The 21,414-nt window shown below is 36.6% G+C and overlaps 1 protein-coding gene across 3 annotated transcripts in view; it reads right to left on the bottom strand.

Moving 5' to 3' along the window:
* The window catches only part of GPSM2 (G protein signaling modulator 2), a 49,048-nt gene that overhangs the window by 19,176 nt on the left and 8,458 nt on the right, over positions 1–21,414 (bottom strand). For 2 of the 3 annotated variants that reach the window (XM_030824936.1, XM_003267878.4), the window contains exons 2-10: positions 20,861–21,164; positions 9,346–9,567; positions 8,802–8,937; positions 8,305–8,447; positions 7,645–7,768; positions 7,416–7,531; positions 4,452–4,607; positions 3,185–3,293; positions 2,169–2,298 (exon numbers count right to left, since the gene is read on the bottom strand). In XM_030824936.1, the coding sequence (XP_030680796.1) occupies positions 2,169–2,298; positions 3,185–3,293; positions 4,452–4,607; positions 7,416–7,531; positions 7,645–7,768; positions 8,305–8,447; positions 8,802–8,937; positions 9,346–9,567; positions 20,861–20,916 (1,192 nt within the window). In that variant the 5' untranslated portion in view covers positions 20,917–21,164. The remainder of the gene's footprint in view (positions 1–2,168; positions 2,299–3,184; positions 3,294–4,451; positions 4,608–7,415; positions 7,532–7,644; positions 7,769–8,304; positions 8,448–8,801; positions 8,938–9,345; positions 9,568–20,860; positions 21,165–21,414) is intronic. The other variant, XM_030824937.1, reaches the window with a different exon arrangement.

Consider the following 21,414-nt stretch of genomic DNA (forward strand, 5'->3'; position numbering starts at 1 on the left):
GAACTGAAATCTTTTATAAAATTTTGTCAGCCAGGCATGGTGGTGCATGCCTGTAATCCCAGCACTTTGGGAGACTGAGGTGGGCAGATCCCTTGAACTCATAAGTTCGAGACTAGCCTGGGCGACATGGTGAGGTGGGAAGATCTCTTGAGGACAAGAGTTCCAGACCAGCTCGGGCAACAGAGTGAGATCCTGTCTTAAAAAATAAATAAATAAATAAAAATAAAAGTAGAAAGGGAACAAGTATGACCCCTAGTTTTTTGGCCTGATTACTTGAGTGAATGGTGATACTATTTCCTGAGATAGGGTGGGGTACAGGAAGAACATGTTTAGGAGAAAACATTTTGGACGTGCTAAGTTTTAGATGCCAATTAGATATGGCATGACAATGGAAAATGTTAAACAAATGAGTCTCAAACTCATGAGAGAAATTTTGGCTGGAAATATAAATCTGAAAATAATCAGTATATAGACAATATAAAAGCCAAGTAACCGGATGAGATTATCTAGAGCTGTGCTGTCCAATAGCCAGTAGCCACATGCGGCTCTGTACATTTTAATTAAGCAAAGTTAAGTAATATTAAAAATTCACTCCCTCTTGTAGTAGCCACATTTCAAGTGATCAACAGCCACATGTAGCTAGTGGCCTTTATATTGGATGGCAGATGTAAAACATTTTTATCATCACAGAAAAGTTCTATTGGAAGCACTGACTTAAAGCACAGAATAGAAGGAAAAAGGATAAAATCGGTAAGAAGGAGAGAGAGATGGAAAATAGGGAGGGAAAGAAGGTAGGAAGAAGAGGTCCAAGAACTGAACCCTGAGCACTACAAATGTAGAGGAAAGATGAAGAAGAGGAGAGAAGAGAATAAAGACGAGAGCGGCAAACCAGAAAAGTAGAGTAATCCTGGAGGCTGAATGAAGAAAGTTTTCTCAGAAGGGAATGATTGGCTATAGGAAATATTGCTGAGAAAAATCAAGTAAGCTGACATGTGAAAACTGAATGATATATTTGGTAAAATGGAGGTTTCAGAGTCATGGTGAGGGCAAAGCCCAACGGGAATGGGTTGAAGTGAGAAAGAGAGGCAAGGAAGTAAAGACAATGAATATTAGCATCTTTTCGGGTTTTGTTATAAAAGTGAACAAAGGAACAGGTCTATAGCTAGAAGGGTCCATGAAGACAAGCAACTGTTTTTGCTTTTTAAAGATGAGAGCTCTTATGGCATAACCTATTTGAAAGTTCAACACAGAAAAACGTCTTAGCCGATCATTCAACCACAAAGCAGACAGTCACAAATTATTATACAGCTCACACTTCAGAACTTTTCACTAAATATTCTTTGAAAGTCTAAATCAGATGACTAGCCACTAATTTCTTTTCCTTTTTCATGAGTTTAAAGAAAAAAATTGGAAAAAGTAAAGGTAGATTTATCGCTGACTTTAAAATTCAAAATATTTGTCAGTTTTTTTTAGACTGAGAATTTCTCAAGCTTAGGAAAATGATCTCATACAGAATCACATACTGATGAAATCAAAAAATGTGATCCTAATCTTATCCTTTTATTTCTTTAAAAGTAGATTTTCTTTCACTCAAAAAGAGACATTATAGCAAGTTTCCTCGCTATAGAAATGTCAAACAAATCGGCACCTAAGGAAGGTTTCCTAAAAATAGATTTTGCCACCAAAAAAAAGAAAGAAAAATAAAGAGAGTAACTTAGACTTTCTGAATTTAAAAAAGAAAGTCCTAAGAAAATTCACCTTGGAAATGAAATGGGGGAAAAAGAACTAAACAGAAATCAGATATGTAAAACTACATGAGATAAAAAGGATAAACAATAACATTTTAAAATTTTGGCACCTTCACATGTATAAATTTTTGAATGCGCTTAGAGATAGGGAATTTAAATGTATTTTTACAAAAGAAAAGAACAATACCATCATCATTCCTAAGTTCATGATAAAAACTATAAAATATTGTTTTACATTTATAAATTATATATTACATATAATTATATACATTTACAAATTAACAGAGCTGTGTACAGCAAAAAAAGTGTAATAAGTTGAACTTCCTATGTTATATATTCTCTCTGAATATGCCAAATTTGTGATAAATAACTTTAAATACTGAGTATAAAAAATTGGGTTTTAAAAGTCCTATTACTTACCATTCAAACTGCTGTCAATTTCAGTATTTTCAGACATTATGGAGTTATTTGTGCTGTAGCTCAGACCAAGAACCATTTGAAGGTCTGAGAGATTCAGTCGTGCTGTTAGTTCACCACTTTTATCCCCAACCTACAACACAAACATTTATATTTTAGAGTAGTATTTAAAGACAAAGAATGGTGAAGATTATTTGTAAATGTAGTAAACCTAAAACTGGAAGAAAACAGAGAGAAATGAAAATATTTATATTAGAATTATGAGACTATGAATGAATGAAAATTTTTTTCCATTAATAGTTGTCTTAAAGAATATGGAAAGAAAAAGCAAGCTTCTAAAATATCACAACAGGACAGCTAATTGTATTCTTTTAATTCTTTAGTTCTCTAAACATTAGATGCTCTTGTTCTCTGGGATCATACTAAGTAATAATGTAGATTATCCTGGACACATTAACTTGGTATATGAATAAAATTTCCTTAGAATATTTTATTCCCATAGTATAATGTTTATTAAGCCAGCACCAGACATTTTGCTAGGCACTTTTAATATACATTAGCTCTAATCGTTATAACACTTTGCAAGGTAGATATTATTATTCCCATTTTGCAGATGAGAGAAACTGAGGCTCAGAAAAGGTTTCCAAGCTCAAATAGCCAGTAAGTGGCAGAACTACAACAGGAAGCAGTCCTTAATTCTAAGAACCATGCTTTTCCTTCGATACCATGCTACTTCTCCATGTAGAGATGCGGGTAGAGTAGGGGCATATTTTAGTACTCTCCTTCCACTTCCCCATGCCTGGCCTTACTTTCCTGTCTTCCTACATCAAAGCCAATACAAACATAACTGTGATCTGCACCTCAAAATGCTTTCTGGGGTTCTTATGCCAAGAGAATGATATATAATCAAATTTATTACTCAGCCACATGATCAATCTAGAGAAATAATAGGGTTCCCTCCCCCAACCTCTAATTTGTAAATTACAATAGCACAGACAGCATTTTTTTTAGTTGCATACCTCTCTTGAAATTTCCAAGTGCTTTTCAGCAAAATGCATTGCTTGATCATGATTTCCTAGTGCTGTGTATGCATTTCCTAAGCTCCAACATGCTCTTCCTTCACCAATTCTAAAACATTATTCAAAGCGAACATGCGGTTATTTGAAGAGGTCCTATGTATAGAATAAAAGCGATCTAGCAGGAACTAAAGGTATAAAGAATGCTTTGGATTGATTTGGTTTTTCATACAAAGAACATACTATCATGATATTATAGACACACTAGAATACCCAGATTAAAAAAAGAATACGCACAGAAGTATTACAACATAGAAAACATTCTTTTAAAATATGAAATACATTATAAAGTAATAAATCTCAAGGATAGATATTCTGGTCCACTACCCCATTTTCCTTCTATAACAGCCCTACCAGGTAATTATTCAGTGTGTGTTTGAGCAGCAGGGAGAGAGAACTCACTACCTCTTGAGGTAGCATACTTCATTTTGAACAACTGAATTGAAAAGTTCTCTCCCATACTAAGGTAAAAACAAAATCGATCTTCTAAAGCAAACATCACAGACTAAATGCTGGCAAATATTGTTTTTTTAATACAGTAAAACAAAACAACTGAATTAGCCACTAACATTTAAAAATCAGATTTCATATAAAATTCAGCACTTCCAGCTTCTCTTTAAAAAATAGGAGGATGTGGACATAATGGATTTTCATTCCTGCCTGGCAACAATTAGTTGGAGTTGGGTAGCAGTTGCCCTCTTCACACTGGGCATTATCTCTAAGTTCACCACAATTCCCACACTTACGTAGTTAGGAAGACTTTTTTTCTTTTTTGAGATGCAGTCTTGCTCTGTCGCCAGGCTGGAGCGCAGTGGTGTGATCTCAGCTCACTGCAACCTCCACCTCCTGGGTTCAAGCGATTCTCCTGCCTCAGCCTCCCGAGTAGCTGGGATTACAGGTGTGTGCCACCATACCCGGCTAATGTTTGTATTTTTAGTAGATAAGGGGTTTCACCAGGAAGACTTCTGAAGAGGTAATTGAGTTTGGGCCCTAGTCACTGATCTTGGGTCAAGGGCATGTGGAACCAGACTAATCCTCTATCACAGACTAGCCCTTCATACAACCATATGCAGAGGATATCACTGAAAGAGAAAATTCCTTAAAAGGGATTTTAAGGAAAACAAAGGAAAAGAAACAAAGGAAAAATTCTAGGGATTCAATAATGCATCTGTATTTTACCTTAGTTATGGTAAAAAGACGTAAAACATACCTGTCATTCAGCTCTTGAGCAATTGCTAAGTGCTTCAGATGATAATCAATGGCCTTTTCATAGTCTTGAAGTAAAGTATATGTATTTCCAAGACTGTAACAAGACTGTGCTTCTACAGCTCGGTCTTTAAGTTGTCGAGCCAACAGTAGTGTCTTCCTACAAGAAGAAATTAATTCTTATGTAATGATCATTCTCAGTTTGGGCTTTAAGAATCACAAAACAAAACTCTCATTTTTCCTCTCTGCTGCTTTCTGCTGCCTTTAAATCTCTGAGAGCCTAATATTCATATCCCATACTTTCTCCATTACTTTTAGACAAAATGAAAAGACATTTTTGAAACACAGAAAGAAGATTCAAGACTTTTAGAATAAATTTGAGAATCCTAACAATTCACCAAAGTAAAGGAGTATTAAAACATGAAATCAAGAGGTTCTAGAGATTAACATAATATCTTTAACATTTAAAAAAACTTTCCCTTTTGTATTGGCAATAGCTAAAAGAGGCTTTTTTCCACATGACATCTGTTTTCAATCATACTGTCACCTTTGCATTCTCAAAATTTAAAATATTTAGGTAAAATTCTTATGTATAGGCTATTAGTCACCACTTAGGTAAAATTCTTATGTATAGGGTATTAGTCACCAACTCATGAAAAATACTGAATACTGCATCCAAACATTACCCAAATTCTACCTGTGGTATTGTCAGTGAGAAGCTAGCGTAGCTGTTAAGAGCATAGATCTTGGAGCCAGACTGGGTTTAAATCCCAACTTTGCCAATTACTAAGCTAAGGGCAAAGTCACTTAGTCTCTCTGTATACCAGTCTCTTCATATATAAAATGGGGGAAATATCTCGAAGGATTTTTGTGAGGATTAAATTAATATGTATAAAGTGCTTAGAATAGCATCTTGTGCATAGTAGATGCTGTATAAATGTTAATGTGTTATTATTATCAGTGCTTAAACCTACAGATGCTTTTGGATTCAGTAATTTAAATGACTCTCCCATCATTTCTGTCAAATAGTATAATTACTTCATATCACTTATAACTATATGACAAATTACTATATGGTAACGTGATAGCTTTTTTTTAAGCAAACAAATCTAAAATTACATATTTAATGATGATACCTTCAAATCTGCCGCCTTGGGAGGCTACCTACTTATTCTAATGTTGCCTGTCTTTTCAAATATTTTTGAAAGACTTTTGGAATTGCTTTCAGATCCCATGGCATAATGCTTTCTGGCATACCATTATTCTTTGATGGTACAGTTGATTTGTAAATGATCAGAAATCTTTCCAGAACCAAATTCAATTATTAACATAGGTTTACCAAACTACTGCTTTGTATCTGGAAGGATATGGATCTACATTATGTTAGCCTTCTTGTTTGGCCCTGATAACAATTCCAGTCTGGGTGCGGTGGTTCATGCCTGTAATACCAGCACTTTGGGAGGTCGAGGTGGGCAGATCACTTGAGGTCAGGAGTTCAAGACTAGCCTGGCCAACATGACGAAACCCCGTCTCTACTAAAAATACAAAAATTAGCTGGGTGTGGTGGCAGACGCCTGTAATCCCAGCTGCTTGGGAAGCTGAGGCAGGAGAATCACCTGAACCTGGGAGGCCGAGGTTGCAGTGCACCAAGATTGTGCCACTGCACTCCAGCCTGGGCGACAAGAGCGAAACTCCGTCTTTATTTAAAAAAAAAAAAAAATCTAAAGAAGACTTCTAAAAATATTTCTAACCAACGACTTGGAATATATATAAAGTTCTGAGTTCTAGCCTGCTTATTGGGAGGAAAAAAAGTAAGTTTCATTACTTTATATTCATGCTTCTTTAGTCAAATAGCCACTATCCATTTTATAATAGAACCTTTCAGTATTTAACACAGGTACACCATTTAATAATTAAGACTTCTCTATATCCCTTGGCTTTAAAATATATGAAATTTTTATATTTAAAATCAAAATATATACTTCTTCACATAGTACATAGTGATATATTTTAATTGGGAGGCTATTTCATATCTAACTAACCTAACCAACCAACAAATATTAACCATTAGTTGATGTTTAAAGCAAAGTGGAATACTATTCAATTTTTTTAGATAGGCCTAAAACAATTTTACCTTTTTTATGAAGATGACAAATTATCCAGAACTCTCTCATATTGGATTCTTTAAACAAAATACAAATTGATCACTGTGTCTTCGGTTTAGTCAAACTGGCTTCTACCCAAAATCTATAAGAGCCTTCAATCCCCACTAACTAGGGAAAACTCAATCTAGAAAGCACAGATCAGGCATCTTTAAGCTGTCTAAACTTTCTATCATCTATGTCTCAAATCTACTGATAAGAGAGATCCTGCCACAGAAGAAGCTGGGATTGCAAACTCTTCAGGTGAGTGAATGGGGACTCAGCTTACAGTGACAGTCAAATATGGGCAGAAAGAGGGTAAAGGGAGAACTGCTCAATAAGAGGGTGGGAAGGTAGAGAAAAAAATTTAGTGATCACTGACAGAGACTATAAATATTTTTTGTTACCAGGATTTCTTTTGGCCTCTCTTCTAACCCATAATTGAGTGAAATAAAGCATATACACAATATACACCACATCTGCTAAACAGGTTTAAAAGATATTAAAGGTTGAAAACTTCATTTAAAAACAATTACTTTTAAAGCTAAAAACCAATATTATAAAGGGGTCATACTGTTATTAAATCTTATGTACAATAATATTTATTGAGCACTGTGTTCCAGGTACTGTGCTAAGTGTTTATTATTTCATTCAATACTCACAGCATTCCCCAAAATGAAGTATTGATATATTCTGTTACAGATAAGGAAATTGAGGCTTAGATGCCAAAAGTCTTGCTGCAATCAGATTTTAAACCTAAAGCCTATGAATTAATGGGATTGAGTAACTATTCATTTTACATTTATCTACAGAAATATTAGACTAACTTGTAGTATTCCGAGGCAGTTTCAAATTCACCAAGAAATATATATGCATTTCCAAGGTTGCTATATGCTCTTCTTTCAGCTGCTTTATCTCCAAATTCTTTTGCAATAAGGAGACGCTGAAACAAAAAATTTTAATTAGATGTAGCTAAAATAAAACTGAAGAATGATCTAATCACTGTTCAGAACTTTGATGGAGGAAATGATCTGGCTCCAAGGCCTTTCACTGTACCTGCTCATGAGCTATAACTGCATCCCTGAAGTTGCCAAGGAGGTAATGTGTGTTTCCAAGATTTCCAAAGGCACGTCCTTGTGCCGCTCGGTCACCCAAAGCAGTCACTAATGATAGGTTTTCCCTAAGGGATAGCAAAAAGTGATGAAAAAACAAGTTTGCAAAACAATTTTATTTATGTGATTTACATATCTAATTCTTTTTATCAGAAAAAAATGTAAGGAAGCTTACAGCCACAATGTGCAACATTTTAAGGATGACATCTATGATGAAAAGCAATTATAGGAAATAGCTGGAAACACTTTATTAAACTATTCAGATAGGTTTCTGCCCAGGGTCAAGCACAGAGTTAATCTTGGAACCCCCATAGTTAAGTAGTTCTATGAAATTCTATTGGTAAAAGACTAAATTACTCTAAATAACAGACCAACCACTGACATTTCTTGTTTTTGCCACTAAGTGGCACTGGTCTGCAATTTAAATGAAAGCTGCAGATTACTACTAATATAACACTGTAACATTTAAGCAACTGAATTGATGATTTTGCTAGTTCATAACTTTAAAACCTTTGCCAAACTTAAATACTACTGAATAAAGAATGTATAGCAGATCCATGGCTTAGATGGGCCTACGTGACTGCCCATATCAGCCCCTACTCACTCATAAAAATCCACGGCTGCCTGCAGAGCATCTCTCACTTCTTCTGGAAATTCTCCTACATCCTGGGGACCAGGGCAACCAAAACTTTTCCCTTTGGCATGATACACATTCCCAAGATTGTAAAGTGCTCTTGCTTCTCCTACCTAAATGAAGACACCAGCAAAGTTTACATTTTTTGAAATGTTTTGAAATGTTTTGAAAACAGAGGTCAGGTTTATCATATATATTTGTAATATCCTTAGTATTATGGACAACAGAAAAAAATTTTTATATTGGCTCTCCATACAGAACCAAATAATTACTTAATGAAAGAAAGACCTCTCACTATTTCCTTCTTTTTCTCCATTAAATTTTTTTTCTTTTACTTCTGTTAGTCTATAAATGTTTTCTTTCTTGGTATTACTTTTAAAATAAACTATAGAATAATTAAATAGTATTAAAATGCAAAGCCCTTTGAATGAAAATATTAGGCCTACCATCTAATGCTGCGGTATTACCTTGTCATTAAGCTCTCTGGAAATATCTAGGTGTCGCTGACAACAAACTATGGCTTCATCAAAATTCCCAAGAACTTTTAAGGTGTTTCCCAGATTACCACTAGCTTTCGCTTCCCCCAGCTGGTCTCCAATAGTCCTGGAAAAACAAAAAACAAAAAACAAAAAACAAAAAAAAATGGTATTAAAACACAAATGGTGTTAAAATATAAAGCAGCCAGAGTACAGTTTTCCAAGAGGACAAACTGACATGCTTAAGGTAAGAAAAACCCATTGGCTTTGAAACCTACTTTAAATAAATATTTAAAACTTACATTTCTAGATTTGAATGTAATTAGTTTTCATCCATTTAATTAAACTCTAGGGTCATTTCACTACTATTCATTCAATTAAACTGTGTTCAGCCTAAAGGTTAGTTTTAAAAAGCGATGCTACTGAAGTAGAACTCATTAAATGTATTGTTAGTTTTTGTTAATTGAATAGAAATATTTTTTAAAGTAATAGCTAATTTCGGAAGGAAGAATATTTAAAAGCTTAAATTAATTACCTTGCAAGAGTTAAATCATGATGGTGATATTCTAATGCTTTGGCATAATCATGCAAATAGAAATAAGCATTGCCCAACTGGCTGTAAATAGCACTAAGTGTTTTTAGGTCTTCAGTTCCAACTTGAACTGCAGCTTCAAAGAATGACACGCCAGCGCGGCAGTCTCCTGATTTACATAGACGTTCCCCTTCCAAGGCCAGCTCTAGGCAAGAAGCTTCCATTCTACAAAATTATACAGGACAGACATTTAAACATAACATTACAGCTGCATCACACTATTTTTAACTTCCCGTAATATAATTTAAATGTAGACTATGCGGCTACTCTTGTTCAGGGCAGCTGCCTCTATAACTGAAGTCTATATACATTCCTGATAAAACAGTAAAACAGTTATTTGTAGCAAGAGGTAAGTTGCCTATTCAAATTTCTCTGAGCCTGCTCAGAAAGGTCGGGATAGCTAAATATCTTTATGTGGAGCTCATTTTAATTGGCCCAGAGCAATCCACGTTACTAGTGAAAGAACCTAAAGCAGTATTTCTCAAAACAATTCTGAGTTGTAACAGACCTCTGGACTTCCTTAGAGTCTGAGGAGACCAGTATGTGGGAAAGTGAGGCCCTACAATTATTAATATTGTTCTCTACACAGGTATCCAAGTAATCTAGTCACCTGTTCATCAATCCCTCTGACCATCCAGCCATCCATCCCTCGCGCTCTCTCTCATACACACACAACACACACTCACTCTCCTTCCTCTTCTTACCACCACATGACCACTTATACCCTAGAAAAATAGAAGAACAAAATATTCTTGATCTGTAAGTCACATTTTCACAAGAGAACTAAGTGTCAAAAAGCTAAGTTAGAAAACAATGATTCAAAAATTTGCAGAAATACTAATTTTGAAAGTCTGTCCCTGAATTGAAAAAGAAGGCTTAAGTCACTGTAAACATATCTGGGAGAAAAAAACACTGATACTTCGGATTCAAATCCTAACTTTTAGAGGGTGCCCCTCACCAAAGTTGCCATTGTGTTTCTTCAGCATCTTCATGATTTCTACCATATGTATGAACTACCTATTCATTTATTTCTGTAATTTGGCAAATTTCCTTTAAATTGGCACACTATCTTTAACTTATCATTTTAAAAAAATGGAGCTTCATCCAAAGCAGTACTCATGAAACTGTGAATTTGATATGATACTTATATTTATATTCTAATACAGTGGTCTCCAACCTTTTTGGCACCAGGGGCCGGTTTTGTGGAAGACAATTTTTCCACGGATGGGTGGCAGGGGATGGTTTTGGGATGATTCAAGCGCATTACATTTATTGTGTACTTTATTCCTCTTGTTACTACACATTCACCATAACGTACAATCAGTGGGAGCCCTGAGCTTGTTTTCCTGCAACTAGATGGTCTCATCTGGGTGTGACTGGAGACAGTGACAGATCATCAGGCATTAAACTCTCATAAAGAACGTGCAATCTGGATCCCTCAAATGTGCAGTTCACAATAGGGTTTGCACTCCTATGAGAATCTAATGCTACTGCTGATCTGACAGGAGGCTGTACTCAGGTGAAAATGCTCACTTGTCCCGCCCACCTGCAGCTTATCTCCTAACAGGCTACAACAGTACTGGTCTGTGGCCCAGGGGTTGGGAACCCCTGTTCTAATACACATTAAACAAATATATAATTATTAAAATTTAAAGTGAGTAAAGTTACCTTATGTACTACCAGTGGCATACATATCACTCTTTGAAAAGCTCTGATTAAGCTCATCGAATGTTTTAATTTTTGGAACAGCACTAAGTTACTCCTTACTAGAATGAGCTTTGAGCCACTCCAACAGAGCAGTTGTTCTTAATGCTGGCTGTACAATAGCAGAGCTCACCTGGAGCACTTTCTAAAACTCCCAGTGCTGAACTCCACTCTCTGGGTGATATCTGGCCACCTGTATTTTTTTAAAGCCCCAGGTAATTCTAAAGTACATGTTAGGGTTGAGAATCAGTGCTTTTATAAGACATGTGAATTAAACCACCACCCACCCTAATATTCAAATATGATTATACTCTGTATATCTAGTGGTAGATCAATTAACATGTTTTTGTGAGTGTTTTTCAGTCTGTAAAATTTCAAGGGTCCTTAGAGCCATAAATTAAAATGGGATTGTAAAGTAGAAAATATATCTGATGAGGCTAAAAGCCTGGACAAAGATTAACTGAGCCAATTGTAAAGGTTCAAAGCAGACTTCTGGTTTAGAACAAGCAGATATATGCAGCCAATTCCAATAGGTAATTTTCAAGTTTTCTATCTAGGTATCTTTTTTTTTTTTTTTTTTTTTTAGAATTCAAATGACTTAGCTAATGGCTACTGCTTGCTCATCTTCACTTTTTGAGACACAGTCTCGCACTGTCACTCAGGCTGGAGTGCAGCAGTACAATCTCAGCTAACTGCAACCTCTGCCTCCTGGGTTCAAGTGATTCTCGTGCCTCAGTCTCCTGAGCAGCTGGGATTACGGTCGTGCGCCATCATGCCTGACTAATTTTTGTAATTTTAGTAGAGACAGGGTTTTGCCATGTTGGCCAGGCTGGTCTCAATCTCCTGACCTCTAGCAATCCACCCACCTTGGCCTCCCAAAGTGCTGGGATTACAGGTGTGAGCCACCATGGCCGGCCCCATCTTCACTTTATGGATCTATGCAAAATAATGCAGGTAAACCTCTAAAATTTTGCTACAACATTAGACTACAAGCCAATTAGATACAGGAGAGAAGATCTAAAATACATAGTAAGATAAGCAGTTAAATCAGAAACCTTAAACAGCTATATTTATGTTTCTTTATATGTCACTTCACAACTAATAAAGCCTATTTTTGTCTTCCAAAAATGAAAATTGCCCTTAGAATTGCATTTCTGAAAATGAGAGATTTCATAAAAGAAAAAATTGAGTATATCTGTTTAAGATTTTATGAAGTTATTGTCATATTCTATGTATAAAGATAAATAAGTCAACAAAAGATATGTAAAAATGCGATTTTTTTTTTCTTGAGATGGAGTCTCCCTCTGTCACCCAGGCTGGAGTGCAATGGCTCAATCTTGGCTCACTGCAACCTCCGCCTCCTGGGTTCAAGCAATTCTCCTGCCTCAGCCTCCTGAGTAGCTGGGATTACAGGCACGCGCCACCATGCCCAGCAAATTTTTGTACTTTTAGTAGAGACGGGATTTCATCATGTTGGCCAGGCTGGTCTCCAACTCCTGACCTCAGGAGATCTGCCTGCCTCGGCCTCCCAAAGTGCTGGGATTACAGGCGTGAGCCACCGTGCCCAGTCAAAATGTGATTTTTATTAAAGGATTATTTTGCTAGATGAAGTACCCGAACTGGTTGTCTTTATTTGTCAAAAACTGAAACCAATGAACTTCTAATATTATTAAAAAAATGGAAAAGATATTTTTATATGTAAAATAATTCTTTTCCTACAAAAAGTTTTTAAGCACTCTAATTATGTTAAAAAATTATATCTCAAGCATTTTCAGTGCTAAGAATTGATCTTAATGTATACTTATACAAATTTAAAGAAGATATATATGAAAGGATATTCACAGCAGCAAAAAAGCCACAAATGAATTAAATGTCCAACAATAGAGTACTGGGTAAAAAAAAAATTACACGCCACTATACAATGGAATACTAATGATGGCGCATCATTTCACTGAGGGAGAGGTGGGGAAATGGTCACACATGACAGCACCATCAGTTCAGGATGACTGGGTTGCTGGCCAGGAAATTAGGAATAAGGCAGAGCTGGCTATTCATGTGAACAATATTTAAAAACTGGAAGTATAAAAGTGTTTGCCTATATTCATATAAAGCTGAGAAGTATCTTCTTCAAATAAATAACTTCACCACAAATGACTGATCTTCTGGATGTAAGTTTACAGAACATTTTACTGGAACCATTGATCCAAATGATGTGGCATCCCACAAAACTTAGCGATAGGTTGAATGGCATCGTAAGTGTTACACATTTTTAAAAAGGCATTTTACATAATTATCATAAGAAACAATGATAGCAAACTGGAAGCTTGCTGGCTACATGGCTGTCCTTGAAGTCCGTGTAGTGAGAATGCCCTATAGGAGAGACTATCTTAGAAAAGTTATTCCAGTGACTAATACCTGAAATAATGTCCCCAACTCTCTAGTTTATGATTAATTCTTAGATAGATTCGGGCTCTGGTGTATTTTATTAGAAAATAAGTTAATATTCTGGCAAAAATCTCTAACATCTGAATCAAATATAGGTTTATGCCTGCAAAATAGGGCAGGTTGGTTTATAAATTTTTTAGAAGATCATTAAATAGTAACAGAGAAAGTAATTTCATATCCTCTCTGTCTCTATGAGAGAATAGAATTACTTCCTTTGTTTATCAGTTGGGTTGAAAACAAAGAACATACCCACATGTAGAAGAAAAACCAAGAAAACATCCCTCCATTAAAATTCATCCCACATACAAAGTTTCTTTTATGCTTCTGAGAGCCCATCTAGTTGTATAATCAAAGAAAATGTTTCTAATAAACTTCAAAAAGACATAGTACTACTATCCTTAACTGAAGTGTTTTCATTTTTGCAAATAGAGTGAACATTTTACATAGAATTTCTCATTTTCTGTGCAAAACTCATGTCATTTCAATTTTTTAAAAATTTTTAACTTTCTTCCACACTAGATTTTGCACTTGACTATTATCCTCTTTACCTCCTTAATTTTGTTTCGTGTTCACAGTATGTCAGCGAATACAAAAGATAAAACCATGATGCTACATCTTTCTAAAAGACTCAATAACATCAATTTTGTCCAGATTTGACTCTTGCTTCAAAGGGCTTACATACTATTTAAGAATAAATGATGGAATTCAGGACTTAAGAGCCACAACAAGACTACTCTCCATTTTCTCTATTATGCTTTCCATTTCTGTGGTTGTGGAATCTTCTTTCATAAATCCTAGCTCTACCTTCTCTGTATTCTAATTGGGCATGAACCTTTTCCATCACCAGTCCTAGCCCCAACAAACAAATTTCATCCATTCAATTTACCACATATATCTAGCTGTTCTCGTTTATTTTGTAAAAGGAAAAATAGTGCTCAATTGATTTACATTTTGTATAGTTAGATGATTAATGACATAGAATAAGAAGGAAGAAAATGATTAAAAAACAAAAATTTGTACGGTAATTTAGTTTTAAAAGTGATTTTAACCTTTATTAAACTTAATTCTCAAAATAACCCTCTGAGGCTGGGTGCAGTGGCTCATACCTGTAATCCCAGCACTTTGGGAGGCTAAGTGGGGGTGGATCACTTGAGCCCAGGAGTTCGAGACCAGCCTGGGCAACATGGCGAAACCCCATCTCCACCAAAAAAAAAAAAAAAAAAATTTAGCTGGCTGTGATGGCATGCACCTGTAGTGGTCCCAGCTACTTGGGAGACTGAGGTAGGAGGATAGCTTGAGCCCAGTAGGCAGAGGGTGCAGTGAGCTAAGATCACACCTCTGCAATCCAGCATGGGTGACAGAGCCAGACCCTATCTCAAATAAAATAAAATAAAAATAACCTTCAAAGATGGGTATTGCTACAGAAGGAGAAAGTGATGCTGAGACAGGTTAAATGACTTGCTTAAGGTCATGGGATGGCAAAGCTGAGATATGAAAATTTATCTTTGTCTCCAAATCCAGTGGTCTTTCCATCACTCCATGTTACCTTAAACTACTCAAGAAAGCACATTAACAACTACATTGAGCTAACAAAATTAAAGAATTCAACACCATATCTGTATTCCTTCACAACTTACGTGCAAGAATCTAACTTTTACAATATTAAAGTATTAAAATGTTTATTATTCACAGTAAGTAGTATAAATGACATTTCCCAAAGAAACAAAACCAGACGAACTAGTGTAATAAACCCAATGTATCCATCTTTCAACTTCAATAATTACACATATATAATCAATATATTATTTATTCATCTCTACTCTGATCGTTACTCTTCCAACCCCAGATTGGTCTGAAGTACATTCTGGAAAGCATATGATTTCATTTGTAAATACCTTAGTATGTATCTTTAAAAGATTAATCTTTTTCAAAAAATACAATCACAATACCATTATCACACAAAAAAATTAATAATTCCTTAAAAATCAATCATATAATTTTTTTAAACTTAGAAATAAATTGTACTTTGCTATCAGTCTCCACCTTCTCAAATAGGTGCAAAATATTTCATAAAGCATTCTGATGTCCCCTTAGGAGGTTACTTAGTGTTCCAAGAAACATTCCATTTCAAAATTACAAATTCATTGTGCCACAGAAACTCCTCCAGGGATAGACGAGGACCTCCACAATGGAAGAACCAGGTGGATAAAACATTTCATAAGTATTTACTACAGCAGAAGAATAACTTATACCAGCCTATGGCCTAACATAAAGAGTTCAAATCATTACTCCCAATTATACGACAATCCAATCAATATACAGAATGCTGGTCTTAGAGCACTGATAAACCCAGGGATTTGTTTGGTATAGTCCTATTACAGACAGTACAGATTTTTAAGTTTCCCTTGGTGAAGTCCTATAGCAAAGTGCAACCATGTTTGATCTAGACTGTATCATGGAAAAAGGACAATTCTAAGATCTTCCAACAGGCAGAGGTACAAGCCATTCCTACTTATCTACTGCTCTTACCATATTAGAAAGCACAATACTATTCAAAACATTCAGCAAGATAAACATCTTATTACATTCATATTCCGTTGAAGTTCAATATGTGCCAGACAACATGCTAATTATCATGGCTGCTGAGGAACGACCATAGCTGAGGAGCTAATGCTCAAAGGGAGAGGTGAGGAGGAAGAGAGCACCATAAAAACAGATTCATTTAATTTTAATATAGTTGGTGCTAAGAAAAATGCACAGATTGTAATATGAGCACAGGGAGGCCATAGAGCCTAACTATGGAGCTTAGAAATGGTTTCCAGGAGGAGACAATCTCCGAGCTGTATCTTAGATATTGAGTAGAATTAGCTAAACAAAGAAAGTGGGAAGGGAATCCAACATAGGGTATAGCACGAACAAAGACACTGAGACATAAAACAGCATGACATGCAGGAAACCAGAGCTCAAAGTACAAGGTGAAGAATGGCAGGAAGTAAGGTCCCAGGAATAGGCAGAAGCCAGATAATGAAGATCTTGTGTTCTGTGTTCAGCTTGGCTCGGTGACTAGGAGCCACCCTAGGTATTAAGCAGAGAGGTTGCACGGTTAGCTCTGTGTTTTGAGACTGAGCCCACTAGTGACAAGTCAAAACGATGGGTTCCAAGAGGTGAAGAATGGAGGAAGTCTGGAAGGAAGATCCTGAGGATCTCAATTATAGCTATGGTGGTGTAAAAGGTAAAGTAGAGGTTCCTCTTCAAAGACTTTCCTCCCCATCTAATTAGGAATAAACAGTAACTTCTCTTAGACACAAAATTTATTCAAAGACCTGTGCTAACATTCTTAAATATCTGCTAGCCGTAATAAGGAAATCAATGTACTTTATGTTCTTAGCTCCCATAATTTAGCCTAAGTATTTGCCCTAGCATGCTTATACTGGTCCAAGCAAGCATTAGGTCATAGCCTGTTCCTCTTCCTTATTTAAAAGTGTTTTTACCTTTCTCAGCATTCCACAAGTTACTTCCTCTTTCCTTTGTTCCCCTCTACCTTTGCCTCTTTTAAAAAGTTCTAAGTTGCTAGCCAATAGGGACAAATACAGAACGTGAGGTCCCGTTCCAGCCAATGGAAACCGGACACAGCAGTAGGGTGGATGCGTCAGGTTATAAATGACCCTGTCTCCTTTGTTCGGTGTACTCTCGAGGCAAAACTGCTGGCGAGTGTACCCCTTCTGCAGGAAGTAGAAATGGCCTTACTAAATAAATTTATGTTCAAGTGCTATTTCTTTACAGCACCGGGGAACAAGCCTTTCAAACAACTGGGAGGATGCACATGAGTAGATAAATCTGAGAAACATTTAGGAGATGAAACCAGCAATACTTCATGCTGGATACAGAATGAGAAAGGAAAAAAGTATGTAATTCCCAGGTTGCTGGAAATTTATGTAAAGGGTAGGATGACAGCATTTCATATATTAAAAGCTCATCTTAATTATCTTAAATGTCTTCCTTTTTATTTTACTTGAAACTCTTTTTTAATAGAAATGTCCTCATCTTACCTATGTTAACTTCCTTGGCATGAACCTTCCTAACATGAACCATTTACTCTACAGGATGATAAATCTCCTATTTCCTAAATATGTTAAGACATCTACAATTTGGTACACCCTCCTTCTGAGATTTTGAGTTCTATTAATTGCTACCATATTCTGATGTTCATCTAATAATTAACTTGTAACAGTTTTGATAAAGAATCTATTACCAGCTGGGCACGGCAGCTCATTCCTGTAATCCCAGCACTTTAGGAGGCCAAGGTAGGTGGACTGCTTGAGCCCAGAAGTTCGAGACCAGCCTAGGCAACACAGTGAGATCTCATCTCCACAAAAAGATTTTAAAAATTAGCCAGGCATGGCTATAGTCCCAGCTACTCAGGAAGCTGAGGTGGGAGGATTGCTTAAGCCTGAGAGGTTGAGGCTGCAGTGAGCTGTGATCATGCCACTGCACTCCAGTCTGGGAAACAGAACAAGAGTGTCTCAAGGGGGAAAAAAAGGCCAAGTGTGGTGGCTCACGCCTGTAATCCCAACACTTTGGGAGGCCGAGGCAGGTGGATCACCCGAGGTTAGGAGTTTGAGACCAGCCTGGCCAACATGGCAAAACCCCATCTCTACTAAAAATACAAAAATTAGCCGGGCATGGTGGCGCACGCCTGTGGTCCCAGCTACTCAGGAGGCTGAGGCAGGAGAATTGCTTGAACCTGAGAGGCAGCGATTGCAGTGAGCTGAGATTGCACACCACTGCACTCCAGCCTGGGTGACAGAGTGATACTCCATCTCAAAAAAAAAAAAAAAAATTCCTTAATTACCTTATTAAATGATTATATTTAAGTTTGCATTTATTTTATCACTTAGTGCAATTACCAGAACTTCCAGAATATTAATAATCATAGTGCAGATAGCCTTGTTTTGTTCCTAATTGCATTAGAGATGTCATTAATATTTTATCACTAAATATTAAACTGGCTATTGGTTATCATGTTTACAAAGTACCCACCTATTCTGACTTTATTTAATACCAATTCCTTCAAAATGCTCATTTATGAAGGCTGAGCTCCACACATGGATGGGGGTGGGCAGCATGCTCTCACAGACTATCACTGGGTGCATGGTGTCTGTGGGTGACACTGACCTAAGCAGCCCATCTAGAAGGATGCAATAGGAAGGTCTGTATGCAACCCTCTAGGAGTGAGGAATGAGAATGGGAGCCTGGCTTGCAACAGACAGTGCCTGGGAGGATGGCAGGTAATGGCATTCTAGGCCATCCAAGGAATAAGGGGCAAAGTCTGGGAGGCAGAGAAACCTATGGGGTTTGGGGAATGGAGGGTGTGATGAGGAGGTATGGAGGGCAATGAAGTGGGCAAGGCCAGGAGATGGGGACTTCGTGCTTGGTGCTCTGGGCCTCGAGGTGCAGGAGGGTTAGAGCCTCGGAGTCCCAGGGTAAGTGTATGTTACGTCCCAGAGAGAAGCTTTCTCAAAACATCGAGCTCCACCTCCCCCACCTGCCTGTGTGGTTTTTTAGAGAGTTGTGTCTGTTATAGGCCTTTTTTTCCTCCTCAAAATGTTCAACCTACATTAAAAAAAAAAAATTTGCATTAGCTGCCAACATTTCAGAATTTGGAGACAGCACAATAAAGATTTAGATTTCTGGCTGGGCTTGGTGGCTCATGCCTATAATCCCAGCACTTTGGGAGGCCAAGGCGTGCAGATCACTTGAAGCCAGGAGTTCAAGACCAGCCTGGTCAATATGGCAAAAAACCTGTATCTACTAAAAATACAAAAAATTAGCTGGGCGTGGTGACACACATCTATAATCCCAGCTACTCGGGAAGCTGAGACAAGAGAATCGCTTTAACATGGGAGGTGGAGGTTACAGTGAGCTAAACTCGTGCCACTGCACTCCAGCCTGGGTGTCAGAGTGAGACTGTCTCAAAAAAAAAAAAACAAAAAAAATAAAAAACAAACAAACAAAAAAAAAACCACTTCAGATTTTCAGATTTCCTGGGCTCTTCTGAAAAATCAGGAAGACCTGCCCAGTCTGTACCTTCATTCTGCCCAGCTATCACTTCCTGGCTATCTTCACTCCTTTCCTGATGTGTATGTCTGATTTGGATCCTGATCTAGATCAGTGGGAAGCATTCCCCCCCACCAACACACATACATGTGCATAACATATTATATATAAGGTGTAGCCAAAGGGAGTGTGTTGTATTTGTGAAAGATACTTGTGGATGAAGAACAAAGGTGGGAACACTGGTCCTTACAATCTGCAACCTTCTACCAGGAATGTAGACAATCCATTTGGGCATCCAAGGGAACACTGTAAGTCCTAGAGGAGCCAGGCCATTTCCCTAGGGCCCATGAAGCTTGTGAGAGAATGTGGGTGCCTTTCCTCAGCCTGACTTGCTTTCTGGAGTAAATTAGGGATTACCAAACCACCACTTCATGTAAAAATGTGGTCTTATGTATTAAATCAGCAAAACAACACAAAATGTCACTAGACATTAAGCTTAAAAATGACATTTCTTTTGAGCAGTGCTTGTTGGTATTTTAATAATAATGTATTTATATTAATGTGGATTAGGTACATATTTAAAATAGTAATAATGATTGTGAAATAAAATTTCCTTTAAATATAAAATAAAAAGCCAGGTGCACTGGCACACACCTGTAGTTCCTGCTACTCTGGAAGCTGAAGCAGGAGGATTGCTTGAGCCCAGGAGTTTGAGACTTGCCTGGGCAATATAGTGAGACTCCCATCTCTAATAATATAGAAAAAGTAAAATTAAAAAAATAAAAAATATACAAAAAAGGAAATGAGAAGGGAATCAAAACAGTACACTACAAAAAATAAAAATAAATCAAAAATAAAAAGTTCATTTCTAAAAGATCACATTAAATTATAATGCAAAGGTTAGGTCCTTCAGCTGACCACATTTTTTAAAAATCCATCTTTTAGCCCCAAAGATTTTCAAACATATTTCATTTACATATTTGCATTATATAAAAAGTTACAAATTATAAAGAAATTATTCATAAACTCTTCCAGAGAACATTAAACAAACCATAGTACATAATTGGTCTCTACTACCATTTTCCTACAGAAAGGACACAAAAACTTACAACAAAAAGAAAATATTGTCTACAGACAATACTATGGCTGGTATATTTGAGTATTTTCAACTGAAACTTGAAATGGTCATCAGAGTTAAAAACATTTTAAAATAAGGATTAAAAGTCATCCATTAAGACAGCAATAGTCTTACCTGTAACGAACATGAAAAGAATGGTCTTCCCTCATGCTTATCAAATTTTCCTCCATCGAGTCATATTATAAGCTGAATAAAATAAAATTATTTTATTTTGTGCCAATCCAGTCCTTTACAATGTAGAACTGTTTGTAGAACATTGTCCGGTTAGTATATTAATGAGTTGGTGTTAATACATCCTAAGCTCCTGCTTCTTCTTTATTAATAATGAAAGGAGGTCAATGTCAGACAGCTTAAAGGTTCAAAATGTGTCCCAAATCCTTGCATCTCTGGCCCTTTCAGCAGCACTTCAGCAACATTTCTGCAAAAGGAATACAAGATGCTTTGCTTGAAGTCCTATTTTCAAAGAATAACCTACAGTAACCCTGAGCTGTACATAATCACAAGCTAACTCCGCAGACTGCTGTCATGTCAATCACTACAAAAGACAGCACAGGGCTTAACTGTCATCACGGAGCTTCTAAATAAGGGTGGGAATAGAAGAAATTTGAGAACTGTACTTTAATTTTTAAAATACGTTTGAAATTTAATACTTTTATGTAATATTTTCT

Source organism: Nomascus leucogenys, chromosome 12 (genome assembly GCF_006542625.1).
Source record: "Nomascus leucogenys isolate Asia chromosome 12, Asia_NLE_v1, whole genome shotgun sequence".
NCBI classification, from domain to species: Eukaryota; Metazoa; Chordata; class Mammalia; order Primates; family Hylobatidae; genus Nomascus; species Nomascus leucogenys.